This window comes from Agelaius tricolor, unplaced genomic scaffold, assembly GCF_023055355.1.
Source record: "Agelaius tricolor isolate 1412-34295 unplaced genomic scaffold, bAgeTri1.0.p SCAF_2, whole genome shotgun sequence".
NCBI classification, from domain to species: Eukaryota; Metazoa; Chordata; class Aves; order Passeriformes; family Icteridae; genus Agelaius; species Agelaius tricolor.
Genome location: NW_027269262.1, coordinates 20,889,313 through 20,914,139, shown reverse-complemented (window position 1 = coordinate 20,914,139; position 24,827 = coordinate 20,889,313). Strand labels below are relative to the sequence as shown.

Sequence of the window (24,827 nt, the reverse complement as noted above, 5' to 3'; positions counted from 1 at the left end):
AAAAGACCTCTTATTTCCTAATCCACTCATCTGCAAAGAAATCTCTTTGCGACACCCTGAAGGACAGGACTTTTATTCTGAGATACAGTGAAGCAGCACATCCTTGGTGTCTCAAGAGTGATCTGAATACACAATCATACTGTGCCTGAGACTCATTTCAGAGAAACTTTACATACACAAAGAGGTAAATAAACCAAGTCCCCGTGCCCTGCAGTTATTACTGCTGTGGATTGGTATTGCTGTGTTTTGTGCCAAGAGTGCAAGAGCCAGTTTCTTATTGTAGCCACAAGCAGCAGTCAGTGGCATCTCCAAAACAGACAGGACTTCAGATCAATGGGGAACAATGACACAAGGGTTGTAAACACCTTTACTTGTCTCACCACCCTAGGCTTCCTGTCTAAATTCAAGGGAAACAAACAGTCACCATTAAGACACAATATACCTGACCCACCTACAGACATTTGTTTGGGAAGAGGTAGATCAGGATATATATCTCAAGAAGTATTTCAAATGTTTCTCCATTGATCATGAAATCAGACTAAGCAGACTACGTCAGAAATATTTAGGCACATGACTTGCAGATTGTCTTAAGCAAACCCAGCAGGCAAAACATATGTAAATCAGAGGTATGTAAAGCCTCTGACATAATAAACAAAGCATGGTAATTAGATGAAAGGGGCAACTGTCTCATTTGTATTTAGGGACAACACAAAGAGTTTTTTTCATTGTTCTCAGTGACATATTAGGAATAATTTTGCACAATTGTGTTACAGAGTTATTAGAGTTATGGAGTTATTAGATTCAAAAGATTATTTTTTCTTCTTCTTGGAAAAAAGCCCAATAGTCACACATTACATGAAATCTGTCAAGCTCTGAATGATGCTAGCTCAGAATATTGTTCTTCAGAGCACACTGACCATTGTAATGAATACAAATGTCTATGAGCTGGGCTAATGCAAGTGTGAAACCAGTGTAGATCAAAAGATGAATTCAGATCCAGAAAAGCTATGACCTGAATTTGAAGCTGATCTGTCACATCAGCTGACCCAGAAATGGATGTTGTTACCTACCAAACAGTAACGCTCGCCTGCAAGCGGGCAGCAATTTTGATGGCTCTGGGAGTCCACAAGTGTCACCACAGCTAACTCTCATAAAAGGAATCCACAAAGAAGGGACTGGAGGAGGGAGGAGGACTGGTGAGAAACAGGAATATCCTGGGCTTAGAAAATAACCTCTGTGTGTCAGTTTGTAACCTTCTATCAGTGAAGGCTATTATTTCAGAAATATCTCAGTCAGCTAACTACAGAGCTTCAGGAGCACTTCAATATTAACCATGGTTTTCAACATCAAGTCCTAAAGTGCTTCAATAAAGACAACTGCCCGTTAAAATCTTCCACCAAGAAGTGTCCTTTTTCTCTTGCAAATGTTACTGTTTCTTCTTAGGGAATTCCAAATCTTCATTGACCCAAACACACGAGCGGCAGTGGATTAGACATGCTGTTCATGGTGCTGCACGCTTATTTTTTCCTCCTCTCAGGAGCAGAGGAGAAAATGTGCTTTGGGAATAAAAAAAACTTTATTTCAACCTACAGGGTCAGGAGAACCCTTTCAGGATTTATTTTCATAGTCTAAAGGATTATATCCACAACATTCAACGTTCAATAATACAGTAAATACTACACACCTACTGCAGTCTGTGGCTGAAGCAGCCATTAGTGCAGTAGGGAGCTTAACACCATGACTGGTCAGGCAAGGCTCTTCCCAGAAGTCCCAGGTAGCTTTGATCTGAGAAAATGATAAAACATAACAGGGGACTGAAAACACACTATGCAGAGCTGCTTGTCTTCAGAGCATTAACTCCTTTTTTTCTGGCTTATTATTTTCAGTCACTCACTGATGGCCTTTTAAAAGGACTGTTGCTCAGTCCCTTCTCAGGCTGCAACTAGGGTTTTTTAGGCTTGCTATAAAATAATAATTCTGCATTAATATTAATTTCATCTTCTTAAGTTTGACCACTCAAGAAATGAAGGTGTGCTACAATTCCTGTGGATATTCTAATACATCTACTGACTTAAACATAACACCGCACTGACTAGAAAAGCTCCAGATTTCAAAGAAATCTCTCTAGGATAGGAAGAAATAAAACAGCTTTATAATAAGGAACAGTAATTTAACAAGTGACCTTTTCCAGTGCTCCTTTAAAAGCTGTCACCCATTTTTAAAAAAGGCAAGATACCTTTACAGCAGTTCCTCAGAAACAGAACTAGATTTGGGGGAAAAAATGTGCTAAAATGCTACCATTCCTAAGGAAGGTTTAGCTTATCTTCAGTTTGAAATTTTAAAATTAAAATAGTACTAAATGACTCCATTAGAAATACAATCACAGGTCTTCTTACATAGACACATTTTACATGTGAGACAACAAGCATTCTGCATTTAAATTATGGCCATGAAAAAAGTAATGCTATGCTTGTTTTGACTAGTCAGCAATGTTCAACAAAGATGAAGGAGGACCAAAAACAAGTGCCACAAATTAACAGCATTTTCATTGAAGTACTTCAGTCTCTGATACTTGGAATGTACATGCAGCAGACAAAATACACAATGCATGTGAATGTTGAAAAAATGCGAGTTTCAGAACAGTCACAATCATTAATTCACCCTCCAACTACCAAAAGTTTACCATTTCACTATAAAACTCATCAGAAATCAGTGCCGCCATTTATGAAACATTCGACTGAGCTTGTGACTGACTGATACTAATTTTCAAAACCAGAATGACACAACAAAAAGGTAGGGCAGGAAACGAGTCTGTTCTGATAATTTTGGTACCACCTACATCTGTTTCAATAAACCAAACTGAGTGTGGCAGTTCTGTCAGGCACTAGAATTGGTCAGTTCTGCAGTTAAATCATTAAAATGGCTCTTAGCACATTTTTGGCGGATGCCAACTAGCACTTGCCAAAGCAATCCAGAGGAATTTCAAAGCTGGCACAGACTAGAAATCCTTTCCTGCCTGCACACAGCCATTCTGCATGGACCTTAAGGCAGTTACAAACTACAGATGCAGGGCTGTAGGGCCATCATGCCAAAGAAAAATCATGCACACATGTTATTTATTAGAATAGACATTTATAAAATAGGCATTGTCTCTCACTGAAAGTATCACCACAAAGATCTACCACATTTTTTTCTCTGCAAGTTATTTAAGAGCCAGTGATTCTTTGCTGGATATGGGGATATATTTGGCACATCTTGCTCATATATGATAACATGAAAACAGTTTTTCATATCCAATTTTGAGTAAAATGAAAAGGAACCATGCACCCAGCCTCAACATTTTACAGAATTCTTTCAATTTCAATACAATCAACAGGCACATTTATAGGAGCATTCAGAAAAAGAAAAGCCCACCCACAGTGCAAACAAACGCAAAGTCATTTTGTGAACTTATAAAAGCTATAAATGAAAGGCTGGGTGCACCAGTTGAAATTTCATTTCGGTTAAACAGCGTCTCTTAAAGCTGCCTTAAGGCAGAGGACTGTGAAGTGTCTAAAGCAATATCTATTTTTAGGGAAGGCACACAAGAGCCAGAGAACTGCAAACCACTAAACACTCATCTCTGCTCTGTGCAAACTGTCAGGAAAACTAACAAAGGGCATGCATGCCTGTCCCAATGTAAGCTGTAAAGGACATCGTATCTCAAACCTTCCGTCCTTTCCAAAAGTGAACCTGCTTTTAGATGAACACTGATGTCCATAAAAAATTACCTGGATTTCTGAGAAAGCTTTCAACAAGGTCTCTCATCAAATGCTTTTATGGAGCATAAGAAGCCATGACAAATGAGAGGAATTATTCTGGTAAGGACAGAGACCAGCTGCAAGGATTAGCAGAATTTAATCAAGTATCACATGATTTTCTTGCAAAAAGGCAGATGAAATGTAAAGAAATTAAAAGATAAAAAAACCCCATAACTCTTAAAGTCATATAGGCTTTAAGCTGATCTTTACTACTCAAGACATTACCTTGAGGTGATTATCCATGACAACATGGATCCATGAAAACACCATTTCAGAGCTCAGCAGAGGTTGAAAAAGCCCCAATCAAATGTTGGGATTTATTATGAAAAGAAGAGAGGGACAATGTATAGTCCAAGGATCTCCCTGAATGCTATTTGTAATTCTGTCTCCCCAGCAAAAAGGGGCACAGAAACAGAAGAAAAATGCAGAAAAGCACAATGAAGACATCAAAACTCAGAGAATCTCTATTTTAGAAACAATTAAGCAGTCACGAACTGAAGAGAACAGGTCGGGACAGAAGTTTATGGAAGACACAGCTTGCTGGAGAATACTAATAGAGAGCAATTGCTCAATATTTCTTCCAACAGGAAAAAATGTAGGAAGAGCTTACGAACTACCATAGGGCAGTAAACAAACAGAAGACTGTTCACAAAGCACGTGGTTCAGCTGTGGATCTCTGTGTACAGGGTGTTGCCAACAGCAAAAGTTTCTAAGAACAAAAGCAACGAGACAAATTCATGGTAGGTCCACCTAGAATAGCTTGGGAGGGGGGTAGGGGTAAGGTTCAACTGGAAGCTGCTGGGAAAGTACACCAAGAGAACCCCGCTTTAATGCAGGACATTACCCAAGGTCATGTTTCTCCTGGCTGGATCCCTTCAGAGAGCAGAGTCTGGGCTAGATGGACACATACAATGCTTGTATTATATTACCCAAAGGCATGAGCTATGGTGAGCTCATCAAATTCTCTTTTTCGCTCCCTGCATTGTCTCCCCACAGAACAGCAAACCAAGTCCAGCATTCTGAACAAATGAAAACCTGAATCCAAGATATTTAAAGTACTATTTATAATATTTTAATTAAAATCAACTATTCTAGTTTGGTGACCTGATGAACTGAGTAAGAGAAGAAAAATTTATCAGACTGCAGAATTATTTTTCAGGGAAACAAAAGGCAGCCAAAAACCTATGCTTCCTTTCACTTCACAAGCAATTTGGTTTTCTTTGCCTTCCTCTTCTGTAATGTAAACAGACAGGTAAAGTCAGATTCAAAACCCTGAAAGACAGCAAATTTTATGTAAATTTCTCTGGCAAATAACAGGAAGGAGAAATGAAATATAAATCATACTAATCTACTGTGCCACAGGAATAGCTTCTCAATTAAAACTTTTAAAGCATTGCCACTCTACACAGATACATGAAGTAGCACTAGCTATGGTAAAAGCATTTTAATCTGCTCAGATTATAAACTAAACTGTCACCAATTCCATATAGCTCCATTTTATGCTTATGAGATTTCATACCTGTGGAAGTTAAGAGGTATGAAACTGAACAGGAGCTGCACATCTGAACTGCCTTCTGTAATTGCTATGACATTGATATCTGTCTCTAGACAACAAAAAGAACAAAACCCAGCACCTTCCCTTTATCAACTCTGCATTACTGTTTCTTCAGTGCCACGCTATAATACAATAGTGTACTAATGGATATGCTTTCAAATTATGTCAGATATATAATAAATCCTGTGGTCTGTTTAGAAGAATAATGCCTTAAATATGCAGCCTTTTGTTCTGAAAATGGATTGTCTGCAAATCGTTTAGACATTGATTATACTGCTGTTGTGCTGAAGGAATGGTGTTCCCCAGGTCAGTGTTCCCACTGAAACACTCCAAACCACACACTCCCCATCACCCCTGTGGAGGGCTGGACAGGAGAACTGGAGACAAAAGAGGTAAAGATCACGGGTTGGAATAAGAACAATTTATGGGAACAGCAATGAGAAAGAACAATAAACAGTAACAGCGACAATATCAGTGTACGTGGGAGGTGAATGATTCACACATCAGGTGTAAACTCCCAACCACACCTGACCATGCTGTCACACTATGGGACCTGGAAGGGACTCCTTCCCCCATCCCTGGAAAATGAGGAGAGGTGCTAGAGAATAAAAAGTCCTTTGAGTCCTGGCCACGCCCCTTCTGGCTACTGCAAAAATCTGTCTTGGCTGGAACCAGGACAACTGCCAACAAATTAAATAAATTATATATTCTACAGTAATATGACATAAACATTTTTCTAAGACAGGCAGGTCAACAGGCTTCAAAATTATTAATTTCTATTCATATGGATATCAACTGATATTTATTCGCACTTATAACAATCAATTACTTATGTTGACTTGAAGAGAAACCCCAGCCATCTTACCTACTTCTATTCAGCAGCACTGGTATAAGTTCTAAAAGTTCTATAAGTTCTAAAAGTTACCTCCTTGACCAACACAGTATTATTCTGCTTTTCAAAGAAAGCACTAGTTCTCAGAAAACACAAAGCATGATAATACCAGTGTAGCAAAAAGCATTTCTAGAGGTATTCTGATATGTTACTATATACTTTAATATAACTCAAATCAGAAGAAAGAATTTATTAGAAGTCATGAACAAGCACTAATAAACTTAGAAAATATTTTAAGATCAAAATAATTCAGCAATTTATTAGAAGAAAACAGACTTTAAAGAAAAAAATTCCAGGCCAACTATAAAAAAATAAAGTAATAAATAACCATGCATTAAAAATAAAATACCTACTTGCCAGTGATGGTCCTCCAAAGCTGCGCACCTGCAATTTTAAGAATGTAAGATGAAACACAATGCACTAAATCAGAAAGAATTTTATTATTTATTCATAGAACATATTCAGAATTGGGACAAAATGACTAAGGAGTTCTCTGTATCAGTCAAACAGGAAAGCTGTATCATCTTACAGTAACAGTTCTTGAATTGCTTTCTGTAAACTTAACATACAGTTAAAATCATTAACGGAGAAAGTCAGGATCCTCTATGGCTACATTTCTACATGGAAGGATGTCATAAAGATGATAACATAACTTTAACCTGAACATACCTTCTACTTCTACACACTGACAACCTCTCTGCATTCCTCATGAATCTGTAATAGTCTTGCCATCTAGTGGCTGGCTGGAAGCGGGAAGCAGCTACATGGACGTGATACATTGGGAAGAATTTTTTCTGCTTCTTGGAGTGGCATTTCATTGATTTCTATTCATTACCACAAGACTCCTGCAGTATTACTTCAAGGGCCTGATTTTTCTTGAACATTGTCCACAATGGCATCAAAGACAATAGTAGAATAAATTAATTTACTACAGTAAATAATTATTCTATAAGCTAGGAAGCAGGTCTTCCTAGCCTCACCTCTAAAATGAATCGTTAAATAATCAGACAAACATGAGATTGGTACATCCTGAATTTGGTCATTACAAAAATATTATTTACAGGTATGAGTGAATGTACCTAAGTCATTGCCCTCCAGCTAGCAAGTATTCAATGTTTGTGGAGATTTATACAGCACAGAGCTTAAAAAATCAAATTCTGCTTAGCTTTAAAAGTTGGCCTTGGGCTTGCAATACTCAAGCAGGAAACAGAACGGTAACCAAAACTCCCAGAAAAGGGAATGATAGTAAATCATCCTTGAGAAAAGGTAGCAAATACCTGTTGTAACTAAGCAGGGAACAACTGGCTTTGGCAGTCAGAAATTAAGTGTTAGTACATCACAGAGGAATACCATGCTTCTCTGACATCTATTTCCTGCTTCTGTACTATGTTCAGATGTTTTTTCAAACACTTTGCATGGGCTTTAACAATAAATAAAAGGCAAAATAAGAATCTTGAAAAAAACAATCTTCATGGCAAAGAAAACAGAAAACCTATAATGAGCATTTTGTCCAAGAATTTTTAAGATGGTAATGAAGTACAGGACAGGAATTGAAAATAAAATTCCAAACCACCAGACCAGCCAACAAACTCAAAATCCCTTTCAAAATTGCTTGAATTCACATAAGACTTTATACACTCTGGAAAATATATGCTATACAAAGTAAAAAGAAAATACTGTTCACTTCTTATTTCAACTGTGCTAAGATAGGTAATTTCTCTGTCTATTTAAAAATTTCACTGATATATATTGGATGTCCCAAACTTTCCAAAAATTACATGATTAATGTTGGAAGAAGTACGAATGTCTAGGAAAACTTTGTATTTTAGAAAAGAATGCATGTTCAGACCTAGCAGTTAAGAAACAAGAATGACTGTCCACTCCTAACAATTACACTCATCTAAATGCTAAAACAAATCTCCTAAAGCCCTCCCTATAAAATATAGCAAAACTTAATTGAAAATGGCAACAGACCATCACAGATCTACTACCACTCTCTAATATTAGCTGATACTTTTACAATAAACATAATATTGGCCTGGCTTTAGTAATGAATTTAGTAATGAATGCTCCAAAGTGCAGGTGTTTAAGCACAGAATTCTGTCAGTACACTTACCTTTTATTTTTGAGAATACCAAATCCTTCATTATCTGAAGAATTAACACTCCAAGTATTATAAGGGAAGTCAGATGATATACTCTCCAAGGGGTCAATGCAACAAACCTAGAATATCAAGAAGAAATAAATGTTGAATACTTCAAAACTCATTGGAAGCATGCAAAAACTAACAGCTGCTACTAATACTGAAAACAAATAGGAAGAAATAGACTCAGATTGCAATAATTGAGCTCAGTTTCTCCCCACAACCTTTCCATGAGAAGCAAATACTGAGCTCCAAGCATTGCATTTAAAGATACAAAGATTAAACACTGAGTTTGTAGTAGATTTTTGTCCATACTTTTACTTACGCACAGAGAAAATAAAGAAAAAAAATAATTATTGCATAGAAAGCACTACTTTTAAATTAACTGTGGTTTCATTAAAACTGTCTTGGCACAATGCACAAAAAAGGTAACAATTTTTCTTTTACTTTCTCCAGAACCTATGTTTAAGCAAGATTTTTATACAAATCATTCTTTCAAACACAAAGATGAGGTAAATCTATATAATGGCATAACACTAAAAGTTGTCTTCATAACAAGATTTCATGAATTTTGTTTTTAATTACATAATTTTTTAGAACATGTCTAGTCAAGTCAAACAGACCTAGACTCAGAAAGTATGAATTACAATCTCATGCATTGCTGACTTTGCTATCCAGGTGTGTTTGGAGATAAGCTCTTCTACCTGTTTTACTGGCAAATATCTTAACTCACAAAAAAGGGTGTGAAGTAAAAAGAATTAAAATTCAACTAAGTAAATTTAAAAAACGAAAGTATTTTAATAGTTTTGAGCACTTTAAATAAGTGATCTGAACAGAAACAGTGAACAAGTTAAGTTTTCAAAGTAAAAGTAATTAACTTTAAAAAGTTCAGGTTAGCCAAGACCAGTAAGAAGCCACTGTCCAAGGCACTGGATCAAATAAGAATACCAACAGAAACAAAATCATACAAAGCTGAGATGTGTTCAAGAAACCTCTCAGAGCTGAAAACAGGGCAGCTGGCTACTCAGCTTCTACCCAGTTTCTGCTGCAGAGCTTTTCTGCAAGAAGGAGGGGGAAGGGGAGTGAAAATAGTAGCAAACATGGCCACTGCAGGAAGCCAAGAGGTACCCTTTGAGCACTGGATTTTTAGAAAGTAAACTGACTTCACAATGTTTCTAACAAGCTCAGGACACACTGTTGTAGTAGCAAACTGCTCCAGTATTCCTTGAAAACCTCAAAAAGAAAATCTCCATTAAGCCACTAATTTTCACATTTAACACAAACTCATAATACCAATCACCCTGAGCAGACCAGTATATGAATTCCAATACAAACACATAAGCTCACTTTTATGGTTTTATCCAAATATAATGGGTTTTTATATCTGTAGAGAAGTTGAATTATAAGATTATCCTATAAAATAAATGTATAAAATCAGCACCTTTGTATAATTCAGCCAGCTCAAGAAAACCAACAGAGAAGTGTAGAGAAAAAATATTACAGGGCAACCTCTATCAAAACTGCCCAATCATAGCTTGATAATGCAAAACTTGTAACAGCTTTGCATCATGTTGTCCTACTATTTTCCTTGGCAATATTATTCAGCATTAAAAATCTTTGATTGTGTTTAAGTGTTAAGTTCCACTGCACAGAAGACTTTGTTTAGCCTACTTACTTAATTTACTGATAACAGGCTGGGGGAGAGATATGATGCTGTATTAAAAAAAATCAAATGAAGAATTTTTCATCCAACTTCTATGCAACAGAAGTTTATAACAAATGCAAACCTTCAAACTGTTTGGGCTTAATACCATGTCTATTTTACAGGGTCTTCATGGTGCTTGTGCATGAATGTTTATAGAATCACACAGAATGCCCTGACTTAGCAATTACCACTGGCCACTTTTTGATGGTCTCAAACACATGCATCAATACCAGAATTTATATACAAGTGTGTGCATGTGTGTACATACACACACATCTTACTAGCTTTTCAAGGTAAGATCAGATGCTTACTAAGATGGCTAGTGTGTCTTTCAAAAAATGCACAGAACATGTTTGACCTACTTTATGCTCCCAACTAAACCACACTGTTAGTTTCACTGCAATCACAGCTGTCACCTGCTGTTAAAGACAATTGCTCTAATGAGGACTAGGATTAGCAAACAAGGATTAACAAGGTAGCATCCTCTCTGAAAGATGCTTCCAAGTCATGTCATTCCACCTTCTCAATACTGCAGTGTCCCTGCTCCAATGTTTGAGGGAAAAAACTGTAATCCAGTTGAAGCAGCCAATGTAGTCACCAAACAAGGACTCTTAACTTCTTTGGAGAACTTTGAATCATTCTGTCTGAACTTCCCATGTCTTAACATTATTAGCTCTTTATCTAGACCGTGATGTTTGCAAGAAAGACCATCCCTTGTGAATTCATTCAGCCAGCTTGTGTCAGCCCTCAGGTGCCAGAGCAACAGAGATTAGAAAAACTATTTGTGAGCCATATGTCAGAGATCTGTGTCCTTGAAGCCCTTCCTAGTGGAAAGCTGATAAGGCCCCCTTGCACTCTTTTGGCGTATATCCATCAAATATAAGCTTCTCAAACAGTTAGTTCAACATGCAGGGATCTGAAAACCACTTATTATGCTACTGCCACTGTTAGGATTCAGAATTATTCTAGGAATTACCCACATGATGTATAGCAACCAGACTCATAGTTTCTGTGGTACTTCTGCTTATTAATAAAAGTTAGGGCATTTTTGCCCCTTTTTTTTAAAAAAAGTAAGAGATTGTACTCTTAAGCATTTCTGACACACACATATCTGACAAAAATGCAAGGCTCCAGAATGAAATCCTCATATAGTGCACTCCTTCTGTATTGTAGAAGAATGCTATGTAAGAAAAGCTTACTGAACATGCTCTGTTTTTTAAGCAATAAACAAACCATGCTAAAGTTCAAATTGTTTAATTTCTTCTACAAGTGGTGCAGAAGTAAAAACCATTCCTGGAGACATAACCAAGATTTGTTCCCCCTTGAATTCTGCAGTGTTTTGTGAATGTTTTTTGAGGGGAATGGAGGGGTTAAGAAACAATGTACAGAATAATGCATTCCAGATAACTACTTCAGCAGCTAATAGGACAGCTTGCACAACAAGGGGACAAAAAATTCTGCTGTAGGCAGTGCAGGACTGCAAAAAAACCCAGTCATGAGGTGCCCAAGACTCAGTCCCTGTCAGTGGCTGAAACAGGCACTCCCTGCACAGGAAAGGCCCTCACTCAGACACAGCCCCAGGGGTGGGATACAGCCACCTGGCTTGGAGGCTGCAAGAAGGAACAGTGGCCTCACTGTGAAGGATGTCCTCTGGTCCAGAGCACTCAAGTGAAAGAGCCAATGGAGGTGCTAACCAGGTGGCAGACCACTGCAGAGTAGGACTTTCCAAAGCTTAGCTGTGTGAGAACCTGAGCAATGTGCTCCAAGTGGAGATCATTTGAGCAAGCCAGACCAGCTGACCTCCAGCGTTCTTCCATCCTATGTCCTTCTATGTAGGAAGAATGTAAGTGTGATGGAGCCAGCCTGCCACTCAACTCCACTCTGGAAGACTGAGAAACCATTTTTGTAAAATGAAATAGGAGCAATATCAATGGATAATTAAGCAGTGGCTGTCCACAAAGGTTGAGGAATTTCCAAACTTGATGACTATGAAGACAAAACCCTGAGCAATCTCATCTGAATTAAGTACTGATCTTATTTTGAGCTGCAAGCCATACTAGAGACCTCATGAAGCCCCTACCAACCTGGATGGTATTTTCAATCTGTGACTATTGTAGGCTATTACAAGTGGTTGGCAAATATTTTTTGGTAAGATGCTGACCTTAGAACTCAAAGCCATAACAGTTTCTGTTTCTGGGCCTGGTTAAATTGCAGCTGCTCTGAATAATTCTAAACTGCACAAGTAAGAATCAAAACTCGACAACTTCCACAATTAAAAGTGGAAATTATTCAACTGCATGATGGTGGACCTAAAGATAGAAAAGTAGCCTAAGGTACTTTCTTCTTGTCTTTTCTCCAGTTGTTTAAAGTATGGATGGTCATTTGTCAATACTGTCAATTTGTTGTATCACAAAGCAGTATCTCACAGTACACCAAAATTGTCCCAGAGCACCTGGGACAATGAACTGCACAAAATGGATTGTACAAAGTTATTCAAGTGTCATGAGTCAGTGAAGAAATTTTGACGGTTAACAATATCATACAATATTGCAGTCAGTAAACATAATAAAACTTACAGGGCATAACAAGAGCTATTTTTATCTCATGTATCATTGAGATACAGGGAAGGTGCAGACCTACCAAATTGTTTCAAATGTTAAATAAACCAATTTGATTCTTTCATTTCAGCTGTTAAGGATTTGAGTTTTTTACAACACATTCTACAGCTATGAATGAGTTGCACTTTGTAAACACAAAACATAAGAAAACATTTAATAAAAAATTAAATTATTTAGACTATCAGCAGCCAGTGCTAGTTATTTCTGGAAAGCCTTAGCAGGTACATTTTTAATAGCCATCTATCCCTAGATGAAATCCAGAGATAGTCACATAAATAAATGAAAGCTGTCAATGACACAGATGTGAGCATGGAGCTTTACTTTACCATCAGCTTTATGACACATTTATTGGCTGCATGAGTGACTTGTGGACTTCAGTTCTGTGTTCCACAAACTCATATTTACATCTTAAAACCAGAGGCCAAACTCTCCAGAGCAATTCCATGGAGTTCTAAGGAGTGAAGGTTGGTATATAACTGTTTCCTCATAAAATGTTTAGGTGAAAATCTACTGACACCTTTCAGCCCAAGCTTTCCATAGAACTGGTCTTCTTCCAATCAGGCACTGATAAGCAAGCATGGCCTATGACATAAACCACACAGAGAACGGCCCTCCCCTGTGGAGAGGAAATATTTCTAGTGCACTTTGAGAATACTGAACTGCTAATTTCAAAGCTACGTGTACTTTGCTCCTACAGGGGACCACCTAACGCTGTTTCAGACAAACATCTACAGAGAAGGCATCTGGGTAAGGAAAAGATGTGGTAGTGACTGTTTCCTGGTGGCAACTGCTTCCTGCTTGGAGCTGAATGTAGACCATTCTTCCACACTTACTGCTGGAGCAATCAACACCTGTGTGGTTGCAATAAATTCTGATGACTGTCTCAAGCAAGAATTTTGGGGAAGGGGAAGAGGGCTTGTTTTCTTCTAATTACAGCATGAAGCACACTGCCTGAACAACATTTTTGAAATACATGGTAAAGGTAGTATCAGAAAACTTGTGCCCTTACTGATCAGAGGGTCAATCATTTTGTTTGCTCTCCTGTGAATCAAGAAGGAAAAATATATATTCAACACTATTTTATTTACAGGTAATTTGATGCTTAAACTCTCCTCACTGAAAAACCATCCCAAAGCAGGTTTGCAAATCCTGCTTTTTATGTCTAATAAATTTACAACTTTTATGTGAATTGCTCTTCTATAGAACTGATTTTCATACTAAACCTCTGTAAATATCAAAATCCTTTATCTACATATACAGAAATCCAAGCCTCGAGTATTCAAAACACTGGAAGTCAGAACTCAATAATCCAGTATTTTTCCCATTGTTCCTTTAGTACATCTTGGTGTTGTGGTATAACACTAGCCGACAATTAATGTTGCTCACTTTTCTCCTGCCCTGTTGAGATGGGAAGGACGATGGAAAGAAGTAAAAGCCAGGGCTTAAGAACACTTTAATAATTGAAATAAAGTTCATAAGAGTAACAATAATAATAAATGAAATGTGATACAACAAAAAGAGAGAAAAATAAAGACCAGTGATGCACGGCGCCACTGCTCATCACCTGCTGACCAGTGCTCAGCCCAGCCTGATCAGTGATGGGCAGCTCCTGGCCAGCTCCTGCCACACTGTGGTCTGGAATTTCCCTTTGGCCAGTTCAGGTCAGCTGTCCTGGCTGTGCTCCTCCCTGGTTTCTTCACACCTGCTTGCTGGCAGAGCATGGAAAACTGGAAAGTCCTTGACTTAGGGTAAACACTGATCAGCAACAACTGAAATATCAGTTTGTTATCAACTCTGTTCTCATACTGAATCCAAAATACAGCACTGCAACACTGTATCAGGAAGAAAAATAATTCCATCCCAGCTGAAACCAAGACACCTGGTCTGAGCCAAAGTATTTAGGTAACTGTTCAAGAATTATAATGCAAAAATCCCTTCCCAATTCCTACACAAAAAGTGTAGATTTTCACTTAAGTCAGAGTAAGTTATGCACACTTTTTTGGTGGAATCTCTTTATAGAATATAATTTGGTAAAATATTATTATATTTATATGATATTTAGCTTGCATATCTGAAAAATACACAAAAACTGGAACAGCAGATTCCATATTGAAGAGAGGGAATTACATGTAAAAAACCACATATGTATATGTTCTGTCAAAAATTTTAGAAAGAACAAAGGCTTATATTCTGTCTAAAAAACCTCCCTACCCTTCCAAAAAGCACAATTTGTTGACTAAAATAATTTCAAAAGCGTTTATTCCGCATCTAATGCTAATTAAAATTGAAAATATACATACTAGCGCTCTGGGTGTCTGGCATTTTGAACCTAGAAAGCTGTATATCTGTTTAGCTGAAAACCTGTGAAATGTTGTAATGGAATGCTTCTTAAAAATAAGTACATTAAAAATGTTTTAGATCATGTCTAATTTAGTTGAGAAAAACATTCCATGAAGACATAAATTAGAAAGAAGCACCATTTTTCACTTCAAGTTTTTCTCTAAATAAGAGAGAAAATTAGGTACTTAAGATATTTCAAACAGAGTAAAATGAAGCATGGAAAAGCATGCTTCATTTTACTAACCTATGTGCCAGCTAGCAAAGAGTGTTCCATTGGATAGCACCCAGAAATCTAAAAATTCTAACACTAGGTACAGAAAAATAAACAAATAATTTAAAAAAATAACCCTCAAGCAGAAAAGGCATGCTTATTATTCTAAAACTTGGATCATTAAAAAAAAAATTCTTTCTTTGTTAAGACTAAGAAAACTCAAGCATAACTCTTTTATTCAAAGAGCTTATTTGTCAGGTTTCATTGAAAAGATTAGGATCATATTTATTCAGCCAGAAAGCACAGACCAAATCAGTTTTTCTTTAGAAAACCTTCTAGAACTTATTAGAATTCAAAAACTTTTGAATAATAAATAAACCTCTTGTCCTAAGAAACAGACTCCTAGAAATTTAAATTACTGTTACAGGCATCTGTAGAAGGGGTAGTTCTCTGGAAGGTCTGTGCACAGGTCTCGGGGCAAAAGCAAAGACAGATGGACAATGCTAACTTAACACACAGGATGGGAATTCAAATTGTGTATGTTCTCGACCCCAACTCAAGAAACTAGCTCTTAACCTTAAAATAAGTCTAAATAAAACCAAAAATACTCTAAGCCCCTAAGAAAAAACACTAGAAAAATTGTTCCAATGCTTTGCATTTAATCACTAAAGATAAAATTTGCCTATAAACTAGTACACTGGAAGTATATTGGTGGTCTGGGAAATAGGATTAAGTTAATAATTTCACATTGCAAAATTATCTCGCACTGTTTGCAAGGAAACCTCTTGAGGAATGCAGCAGTTAGAATCAAGTTTCAATATCTGTGCTTTTGGATCAGATTTACTGCAACCTGTTGCATTCAGACAGGCACATAAAAAGCATTTGAAAAGGAGAAAGTTTAAATGACCTAAACTACATACCTTCTGGGTCTACCATAACATCAAATTCTACTGTTATGTCAGTGAAAAGAGGGGATGATATGTCCATGGAAGTTAAAATTATTTTGATTTAAACACATAACATCAAATAACCTTGCTGCCTTTGTTTTTTCAGACAAATGCCCAGATGACCTTAATTAACCTGTGCTCTGGCAAAGTACAGAAGAAATCTTAATCCCATTTTCTCATACAGTAGCAGCAGTTTGAGCAGTAGCACCTCTACTGTGCTGCCCTAAATCTCCTTTTCTTTAATGCTCTCATTAGTCCTGTAACATCTACCATGGAGCAGAGCATATCCCCCTAAAACATCCATTGTTCTCAAAATTCTACTTACTATTTGAAAGGTCTCATTATTTTGAAGCCATACATGAAGAAATTATAATTTCTCTCTTGAAACAGCTGCTTTAGACACAGCATATGTACGTTTCAGCAAGACAGAATAAACACAAGCCATGCTGCAATTAATTTCTGTTCTCCTTTGTTCTGGATTTCCATCTTCCATCATGTTCTCATCCTAGATTTGATCCTAAATTTTTCAGTAATGCTTACTTTTCCTCAATTATGCCACTTCATTTCTTTTCTGACTGATCCTGATTTCATCTTATTGGTTGAAAAATGCCGTCAGCTGTCCAGGTTTTTATGTAACACCGTCTGGCTCTTAAACAATGTCAATTTTCATTCCTGTAAACTACTCTCTCAGCCAAAAGTATGAAAACTGTCACTAAAAAGCTGTTAATGGCTTTTAATAATTTTTGTTAAGTAAATCAAAAGAATTTAACTTTCCGTTCCACTTTTCTACCTCCAAAGCCTTCAAAAGTTTTCATAATTTGTATTGGAAAAGTGACTATAAGCCTAAAACTGCCTGGGTAAAAACAAGTAGACCCTAAAATTATATCACAACTTGTGGTGAAGTTGGAATTTTAGCTTTACTTGAGGAAGAGTATTTTGGCATACCACCTTCTCAGAAGCAAAAAACAACAAACCACAAACATCAACAATTTGCTGTACTACATCTAGGTGAAATAAAATAAATTCCAATACCAATAAGTTACAAAGACTTAGCAAAAGGGAGCAAATTAAATAAGTTAAGGACTATAGACTAGAAGAAACAAACTAGCAACCATATAAGAAATCCATTCATGTGAATGCACAGTGAATTTCAAAACTCCCTATGCCAGAATTTTTTTTCTATTTTTTGATAATGAAGGTATTATCATTACAAAATAATAATGTCAATACTTAACCTACTCTCCTATTCCTACTTGAGTCATCAGAGACATAAACTCTTACTAGAATTTAAGGGAGGAGTATTCACGTGCGTGCTGTCCTGATACTTTGGATTTTGGGAAAGTAATCCCAAGACAGCTATGAATGTAGCTCTAAGATTTCCTGTAACAAACACAGCCAAAGACCAAATTTTCCCACATTCAAAACCATATTTAGCATCTGGGTGCTATAAGGAAAAATCCATACATGTTCTCCCGGCTTGGAAGATATTACAAATTTAATTAAGTGACCTGAAGACCAGCATACTACAAACTGGCCTCTGAATACCAACATCCTGCCTTACTCCAACTCAGTTAATTTTCATGTATTTCCTTTATGTTTTGATTTCAAAGATTTCTTTTATTGACATTTATTTAATTTGACATTTTATCACCAAGAATGTCTGAGTAGGTCCCCTAGACTATATTTCCAGTGATAGCCAGTCAGTGCCGACAGTGAACAAAAACCTAAGTCCACAAACACATAAAACAGGGCTGCTGCATGTCTTTCTTCTTGTAACAAAGAACAAAAATGCAAGCATACATTGTGCATGCACACTGCTCTCTAAATGGGCAGAAATCTTGATTTATAGACAAGTGAGGTATAGTAGTGGTAGCATTTACAAGTTATGTGCAAATACATGAAAGAAATGCTTAGCTTAGTACTGCTTTCTTCCATTGAAAGAATTAATGAATGAAAAGTACTCTGAGATGTCTTCATGGTATACTTTTTCATTGACAAGCAGAGATTTCAAGTAAGAAACACTTTAGAACAAATCTTAAAGTGAACTGGATACTTTAAAACAAAACAAACATTTCAGTAACAACTCCTAAAACAAATTGGACACTTAAAAACAAAACACACCAAGCCGCTAAACTCTGAATGTGTGTTTTGTTACTAATATTTAAAGAGCAACTAGATTTTCTGTCAGGAAAATACACAATCTTTACCTGATGCAATGCACACAGACAATTCAGATATAAGCAATACTGTTTTCTCTCTTGATTGTTTCTCTCAGACAATGGAAATATTCACTAGATCTGAGACCAAACAAACAAAAAGTATGAGTACGGATGGTGACACTAGACTATTTTTAATGGAAACTTAGGCCTGCACACCTGTTTTATTCAAGGACTGATACTTGTATTTTACAAAGTTGGTCAGTTACTTTGTTGAGTCAGTACAATAACATCATGTAACGTTTTAATATACCTTCTGAGGTCAGAAGTAAAATGTGGATTTGGGTTGGTGAAGAGAATAGCAAATAGGGCAATGCAATAAATTTGTTCCACAAGATGGGAAAAGAGAAAAGATGTATTATATCTTAGTTTTTCTGCTGCCTCCCTTCACAAAAAATCCGAGGGAAATCAGGAAATTGGGCAATTGGTGAACAGATGCAACTGGTGTATATAGGGATGACCTTGCAGACATGAATGTACTTGAGTCTGAAACATTTATTTGCAGATAGAAAACATGTATTTGAAATAGATATCTGCAAACTACAAAACACATGGAACAGTACAGAATTACTGAAAATAAACTTCTCCCTCTGACCTTGTAGAAATTTAAAATTACAGATTGGGAGAACAAAAAGCTGCCACTATCCCCTCTATTCCATACAAGCAGAGAATAATAATTAGGATAGAATTCTATCTTAAAAATCTAGGACTGAATGTTAACATTTGGATAAGATTAAACCCAAGACTGAAAGTTATCAGTCAACAGCCTAACACTCAGAACACCTGGAGTGAACTTCTGGCACCAGCACAGAGTTTCTCTGGTTTTGGCCCAATCACTCACTTTTTCAGTACAACAGGGGTAAAACAGGGGGGAAAAATAGCCTTGTTTTCCTGTGTTATTTTGACTTCAGTCTGCAAACAAGAATTCAAATCATATTTCAGATGGTTAGGTGCAAAATAACATATATATTTAACCCCTGTTCATTTTAAAGATTTTTGGTCAGGTTCATTTGGGGCAAGAGGCTTAAAGCTGTTCACGGTGAAAAAATAATGGAGGTGGTACCTGAAAAATGCTTTTTCAGTAGCCAGATTGTGTCTACTGTCACTCTTCTCTCATTAAAGAGTCCACAAAAATTTGTCAGGAATATTAAGAAAATCAAGGAAATCAGAATGAGATTAAGTTAGTAAATTTCTTGTACTTACAAGAACAATATTTTAGTAGTAACCATCAAAAAATGTATTTATATACAGTACAATGGCTAAGAGGTTTTTTTTTAAACACAAAAGAGGCTATAATGGAATATATTAAAAAAAAAAAAAAGAAAATACTGTGACACCAGAGAAACAGTTCACTCTCAGCAGCTCCTACTGCGACAGTTTACACATGAAATATTTTGATGAGTGAACATACAAGAACTCAACTAACCATGAGGAAAACAGTCCCAACAAAATTAAATGGATGCGAGGAAGGACCTGGTGTTGCTTTTCCAAAATTCAGAAAACTGTAAAATTAAACCTCACCTCCCCTTTGTCCTTCTTCCACCAATTGCTGCTCTAGTGGGAGACGTCTCCCATCCAGCAATACAGACTTCTGAGCTCTGAGATATCCTGATTAGAGGCTGCATGCATTGGGGGTCCCCTATGGGGCACAGATACTTGTAGGCACATGAGACAGCAACTAGGAAATGTTCCTTCTACCTACAGGCTCCAGCCAGCACAAAGCTTGGGAGAGACTTCACAGGCAGCAGGGGTGGACACTTGTTCCCAGTCCTGAAGCAGTTTGTGACTGTGTGAGTCATCACAAACCGGGCTGACCAGCTGGATCTCAAACAGGAAAAGGAGAAGCAGCAAACACACTGTGCTGCAAACACTGACAATCCCAACACCAAAGCAGGGAAATGTGACCTCAGATTTAAATGACTGTTTAATTTTCAAAGTCTCAGATTTCATAGGTTTGTTACCGAGATCTTTCCTTATGTTCTCAAACCACAGAAGTTTACTGGTCATCATTCCTGCTTCTACACATTTCCTTGTTTGTCTACACCTCTCAAAACTCCCTGGCACTAGGATAGCGAGCTTCCTTCTGAGGTACAATACCACCAAATTAAAATGAGCAATCCGTGCCCTGACTTTTGCTGTTCCAACTCATCCTCAAAGGAACACAGTAGAGTGAGCTATGAATTTTGGTAAAATAACTTCAAATACTGATCACCATAACAAGTTGCCAGTAAGACTACCAAAGGAGACTTCTTACAGGCATTGAATAGTGCAGGCATTTTATACCTTGCTTGGGTCAAATCTGGAGAAAAAATAGCCAACGGGTTGCCCAGCACCTACTACTCCTTAAGACATGGAAATGTATTCTGCTAGATGTTGTCCCTGAAAATTTTATCAGAGCCACACTGAAAAGAAATATAAGTCATTCTGACTCTTCCAAATGGCTGAAAGAACAGGTGACCTCTGAAGTATGCAGAAAACGAGAGCAAAACCACATAACTTATTCAATGAAAGGATTTACCATGGACACCTAAGAGCAAGACGGATAATAAAAGTCAACCTAAAATAGACGTCATGCACATTCTGCTTCTGGGATCAAAGAGGATAAAATGATTTTGAAAATATTTGCTGAGATTTTCTTGTGCAGCACAAAGGTCCAGAAAGTCTTCTTTCTATGACTTGGATCTCATGTTAAAACATCACACTGTTAGGGTTATAGAGAATCAAGAGGAGTTTGATATTAATCCACTGCACCACTTGTTTACCTCTTATTTGCTTAAGAGGAAAGGAGGCAGTTCTAGCCACAGGAAAAGAAACACTATTCAGTCCTAAGAGCCTCTGCAGTATTAGGGAGTGCACTAATTTATAAATTGCTTTACATCATCAAGCAGGCATACAACAATATTGTAGATCAGAAAGCAAAAAAACATAGGCATTGGCAAAACCTAAGATCACGGGAAAGCCCTGAAGAAGTTTCACATAGACAACTTTTTTCCTACAGAAATTAACAAAAGAGACATGACAAACTCAACAATGAACATATCCCTATGTTAATCTCTGGGGCTTATTCAGCTAAACTGCCTCCAACTACAAAAAGCTTAGTCCGAAAAGAGAACTGGTGCACTGCAGTAACATTCTGGCTGTGCCCACTTCACAAAGACTCCACTAAGTAGGCCACCAATTTGGAAAAGCACATATACCCAAAGTGAACTCTAAAGTACTGGACCAGGGCATCAGCACAGCACAACCGATGGGCTCGGGACCTGATTTCAGCAGGTTTCAAAACTCTGCACAGAAATGCGGGCCCGCGGCTCCTCTCGGCTGTGCCAAATGCGAGTTCTCGGCGGGGTGTCCTGCAGCCGCCCTGCTCAGCTTCCACCTGAGACTCATCATCATCATCATCATCATCACGCATCATGCTGTGGGATATGGGGGCAGAACGTGTGTGTGTGCGAGGCTGGGGCAGAAACCGAGGGTGAAAGAACCCGACCAGGCAGATGCACTCAGCGTGAGGGCCGTGGTCAACCCCGGAGCGGCGGCTGGGGCCAGGGAACGCCGGGGGCCATGGAATGCCGGGAGGCAGGTGGAGCGCAGAGCAGGACCTCCCTTCGCTGGGGGCACGGGTCAGCTCCCCGCTGGGGCGTCGGGAGGGGAGGGCAGGGCACGGGGCAGACGCTCCTCCTGGAGGCCGGGGCAAACGCGGGGCTGGGGGAGGAAGCGCCCGCTGCGGGCGGGGCGGCCGGGCCGGGCCGGGCGGAGGCTTTCCCATCCCGGGGGGCGGTCCCGACCCCGGCCTCGGCCCCGGCGCCCACCCCGGCCCGGCTGGCTCACCAGAAGAGCAGGTTGGCGCAGACGAAGCCGCCCAGGCTGCGGAGGGGCCGCTCCCAGCTGAGCGCCGCCGCGATGCAGCAGCCCACGGCCAGCCCGGTCTCTCCCAGCACCGCCGCCGCCCCGGCCCCGCCTGACACCTCCGCCGGATCCGGCTCCCTGGGTGCCGCCGCGCCTCGCTCCTGCGGGGCCTCCGCTTCCTGGGGCTGCGCGGGGAGCGCCGCGCTCGCCATGGCTCGGTGCGGCCGCCGGGCTGCGGCTCGGCCGGGCGGAGCCGGGGCTGGGGCCGGGCCGGGCCGGGGCGGCAGGGGCGGGCCCGGGGCGGAGCGCGGCGCTGCCCCCGCGTTACCCCGCACCGCCTCCGCGCAGGTGCCGCGGGGCGGGCCCGGCCGGCGGGACGGGGGAGGCGCCGGGAGCGGGCGGGAGGGCCCGAGGCTCCCGCCCCTGGCGGGAGTGTCCTCCGGGAGAGACCGGTTCTCAGCCCGGGGAAAGCCGTGCAACCCAGTTGCTTTCTAGATTTGGGAAGGTGAAGCCCGCTGGAAGGTGTTGCCAGTGTGACTCGTCCTTCCTTCATCTGCTCCTCGCAGAGCTGCGGCACGTCCAGAGGAGTGCTTATCAACTTGCCACCAACTTGATAAGAGCACTGGAGCATCTCCCCTATGAAGACGGGCTGAGGAAATCGGGGCTGGTCAGCTTGGATAAGAGGAGACTGTGTGCAGACCTTATAGAAACCTCCCTGTGTCTGAAGGGAGCCTGTAGGGAAGCTGGAGAGGGACTCTTTGTCAGGGACTACAGTGATAGGGCAAGGGGTAATGGGCTCAAATTAAAAGAGGGGAAATTTAGGTTAGACATTAGGAAGAAATTCTTAGCTGTAAGGGTGGTGAGACACTGGAAGGCGTGTCCCAGGGACGCTGTGGATGCCCCATCCCTGGCAGCATTCAAAGCCAGGCTAGATAAAGCGTGGAGCAGCTTGGTTTAGTGGGAGGTATCCCTGCCCAAGGCAGGAGAGGTGAGAATAGGTGATCTTTAAGGTCTATTCTAATTCCTTGACATTCTGTGATTCCATGATTCTAAGATAACAGTCCCCAAAATCCTGAAAAAAACAAATGGAAGTAAATTGCTATTATCATAATACTGGTAGCTTCTAAAACCACTAAGGAGCCTATGGGAGTTTGATGGCTTACATCTGCATCTTAAATATCCAAGAGACATAAAATCTATACCGTGCTGTCCTGTCATCTGCACTGCTACCTATCTGGCCAGCCCCAGGCTCCAGATGGAAACATGGCACTATGTTTGAGCTGGTGATGTGTGTAATAGCTGATGTGACTGTTGGGAATCTGAATTCTGGGGAGCATGCCTGGTGAGAATTGTCACTTGAGCATCTGTTACTGAATAAGAAGAGCCAAAAATTTGAATTGTTGAAGGTGTTTCACAGGATAAAGTGTGTAAAATAAAATATTTTTTACTGCAAGAGCAAGAATAATCATTTCGGATTGGCAATTGACATCTGTTTCAAGCTTGAGCTACCCCATTAGAATGTTTTTTTAATGGGAAAAGGAGTCACACTCCCTTGAAGGTCAATGTGTCATTTTTTTTCTCTGAGACAGAAGAAGACAAAATAAAATTACATCATTAAGTTGTAACATTGGCTGTGGATTGCAAGTCTACTGTGTGTTTTCACCAAATAGCCTTTGAAAGGAGTTCCTTTAATTTTCTTATTCCACATGCTCTCTCTAGCATCTAAGAGGAAATGTACAGAATCTTATTCTAAATAGGCAATAAACATTTTTCTAAAGGGCATTTTCGTTTTATGCTAATTAGTTATACTTTTATGCTCTTATGTCTAAAAACCCAAAGCCAGACAGACCTACCTGAATAATAAGCCCAGCTAAAATGTGATTAAGTGTTGTCTCTGAAAGTCTGAAAGAGCAAAAGGAAAGAGACAGACTCCTCTAGTAACCTGAAACACACATGAAAAATAAAGGGAAGTAGTTGCAGCGAGGTTGGAGAAATACTTCGTTCTCTTGCTTCAGTTTTGTGCTGATGAATAAAAATTTGTCCTAAAAGGTCTTGGTCAAAACAGGGCGTTCTCTGTGTGCTGGAAAGCAGGCAGCTGCCTCCTATGTGTGAAAGCAGCTGCTCACAGTTACTGAGCACTCCTCCTGCTGTCACTTGGGCATCTCATGCTTTCCTAGGCTTAGCAGTTTGCTTCCCTGGCTTTGAGAGAGGGAGCAGAGGGAATCCTAACAGGAAATCTTAACAGTCCACAGGAGAAAAGCCAGCCTTTTTGCAAGGAAAAGGAGGTAGAGAGATGGGCACAAATGAGAGAGTTTCTCCTATATTCACCCTTTTTTCAGGTCACTGCAGGATGCCAAACTGCTGCTCTAGTGAACACTGCCCATAACTTGCAAAAACCATCCCCAGCGTAGCCAGAGGCAATTTGCTTTCCCTTGCTAGCATTCAGTTATTTCAGTAATGTGGGCGGTTCTATCCAGCACCCAAATGTAGCTAACTCCAAACAGTTAATAGGTAAGCCTGGGAAGGAGTCAGATGTTCCCCATGCACTTTTAAA

At 39.3% G+C, this 24,827-nt stretch overlaps 1 protein-coding gene across 2 annotated transcripts in view; it reads right to left on the bottom strand.

The window, feature by feature from the left end:
- The window catches only part of RETREG1 (reticulophagy regulator 1), a 64,345-nt gene extending 41,774 nt beyond the window's left edge, over positions 1-22,571 (bottom strand). Inside the window, exons 1-3 of one of the 2 annotated variants that reach the window (XM_071453964.1) lie at positions 22,256-22,571; positions 8,364-8,470; positions 6,601-6,631 (exon numbers count right to left, since the gene is read on the bottom strand). In XM_071453964.1, coding sequence (XP_071310065.1) covers positions 6,601-6,631; positions 8,364-8,470; positions 22,256-22,485 — 368 coding nt within the window. In that variant the 5' untranslated portion in view covers positions 22,486-22,571. The remainder of the gene's footprint in view (positions 1-6,600; positions 6,632-8,363; positions 8,471-22,255) is intronic. The other variant, XM_071453972.1, reaches the window with a different exon arrangement.
- Positions 22,572-24,827: the final 2,256 nt, after the last annotated feature.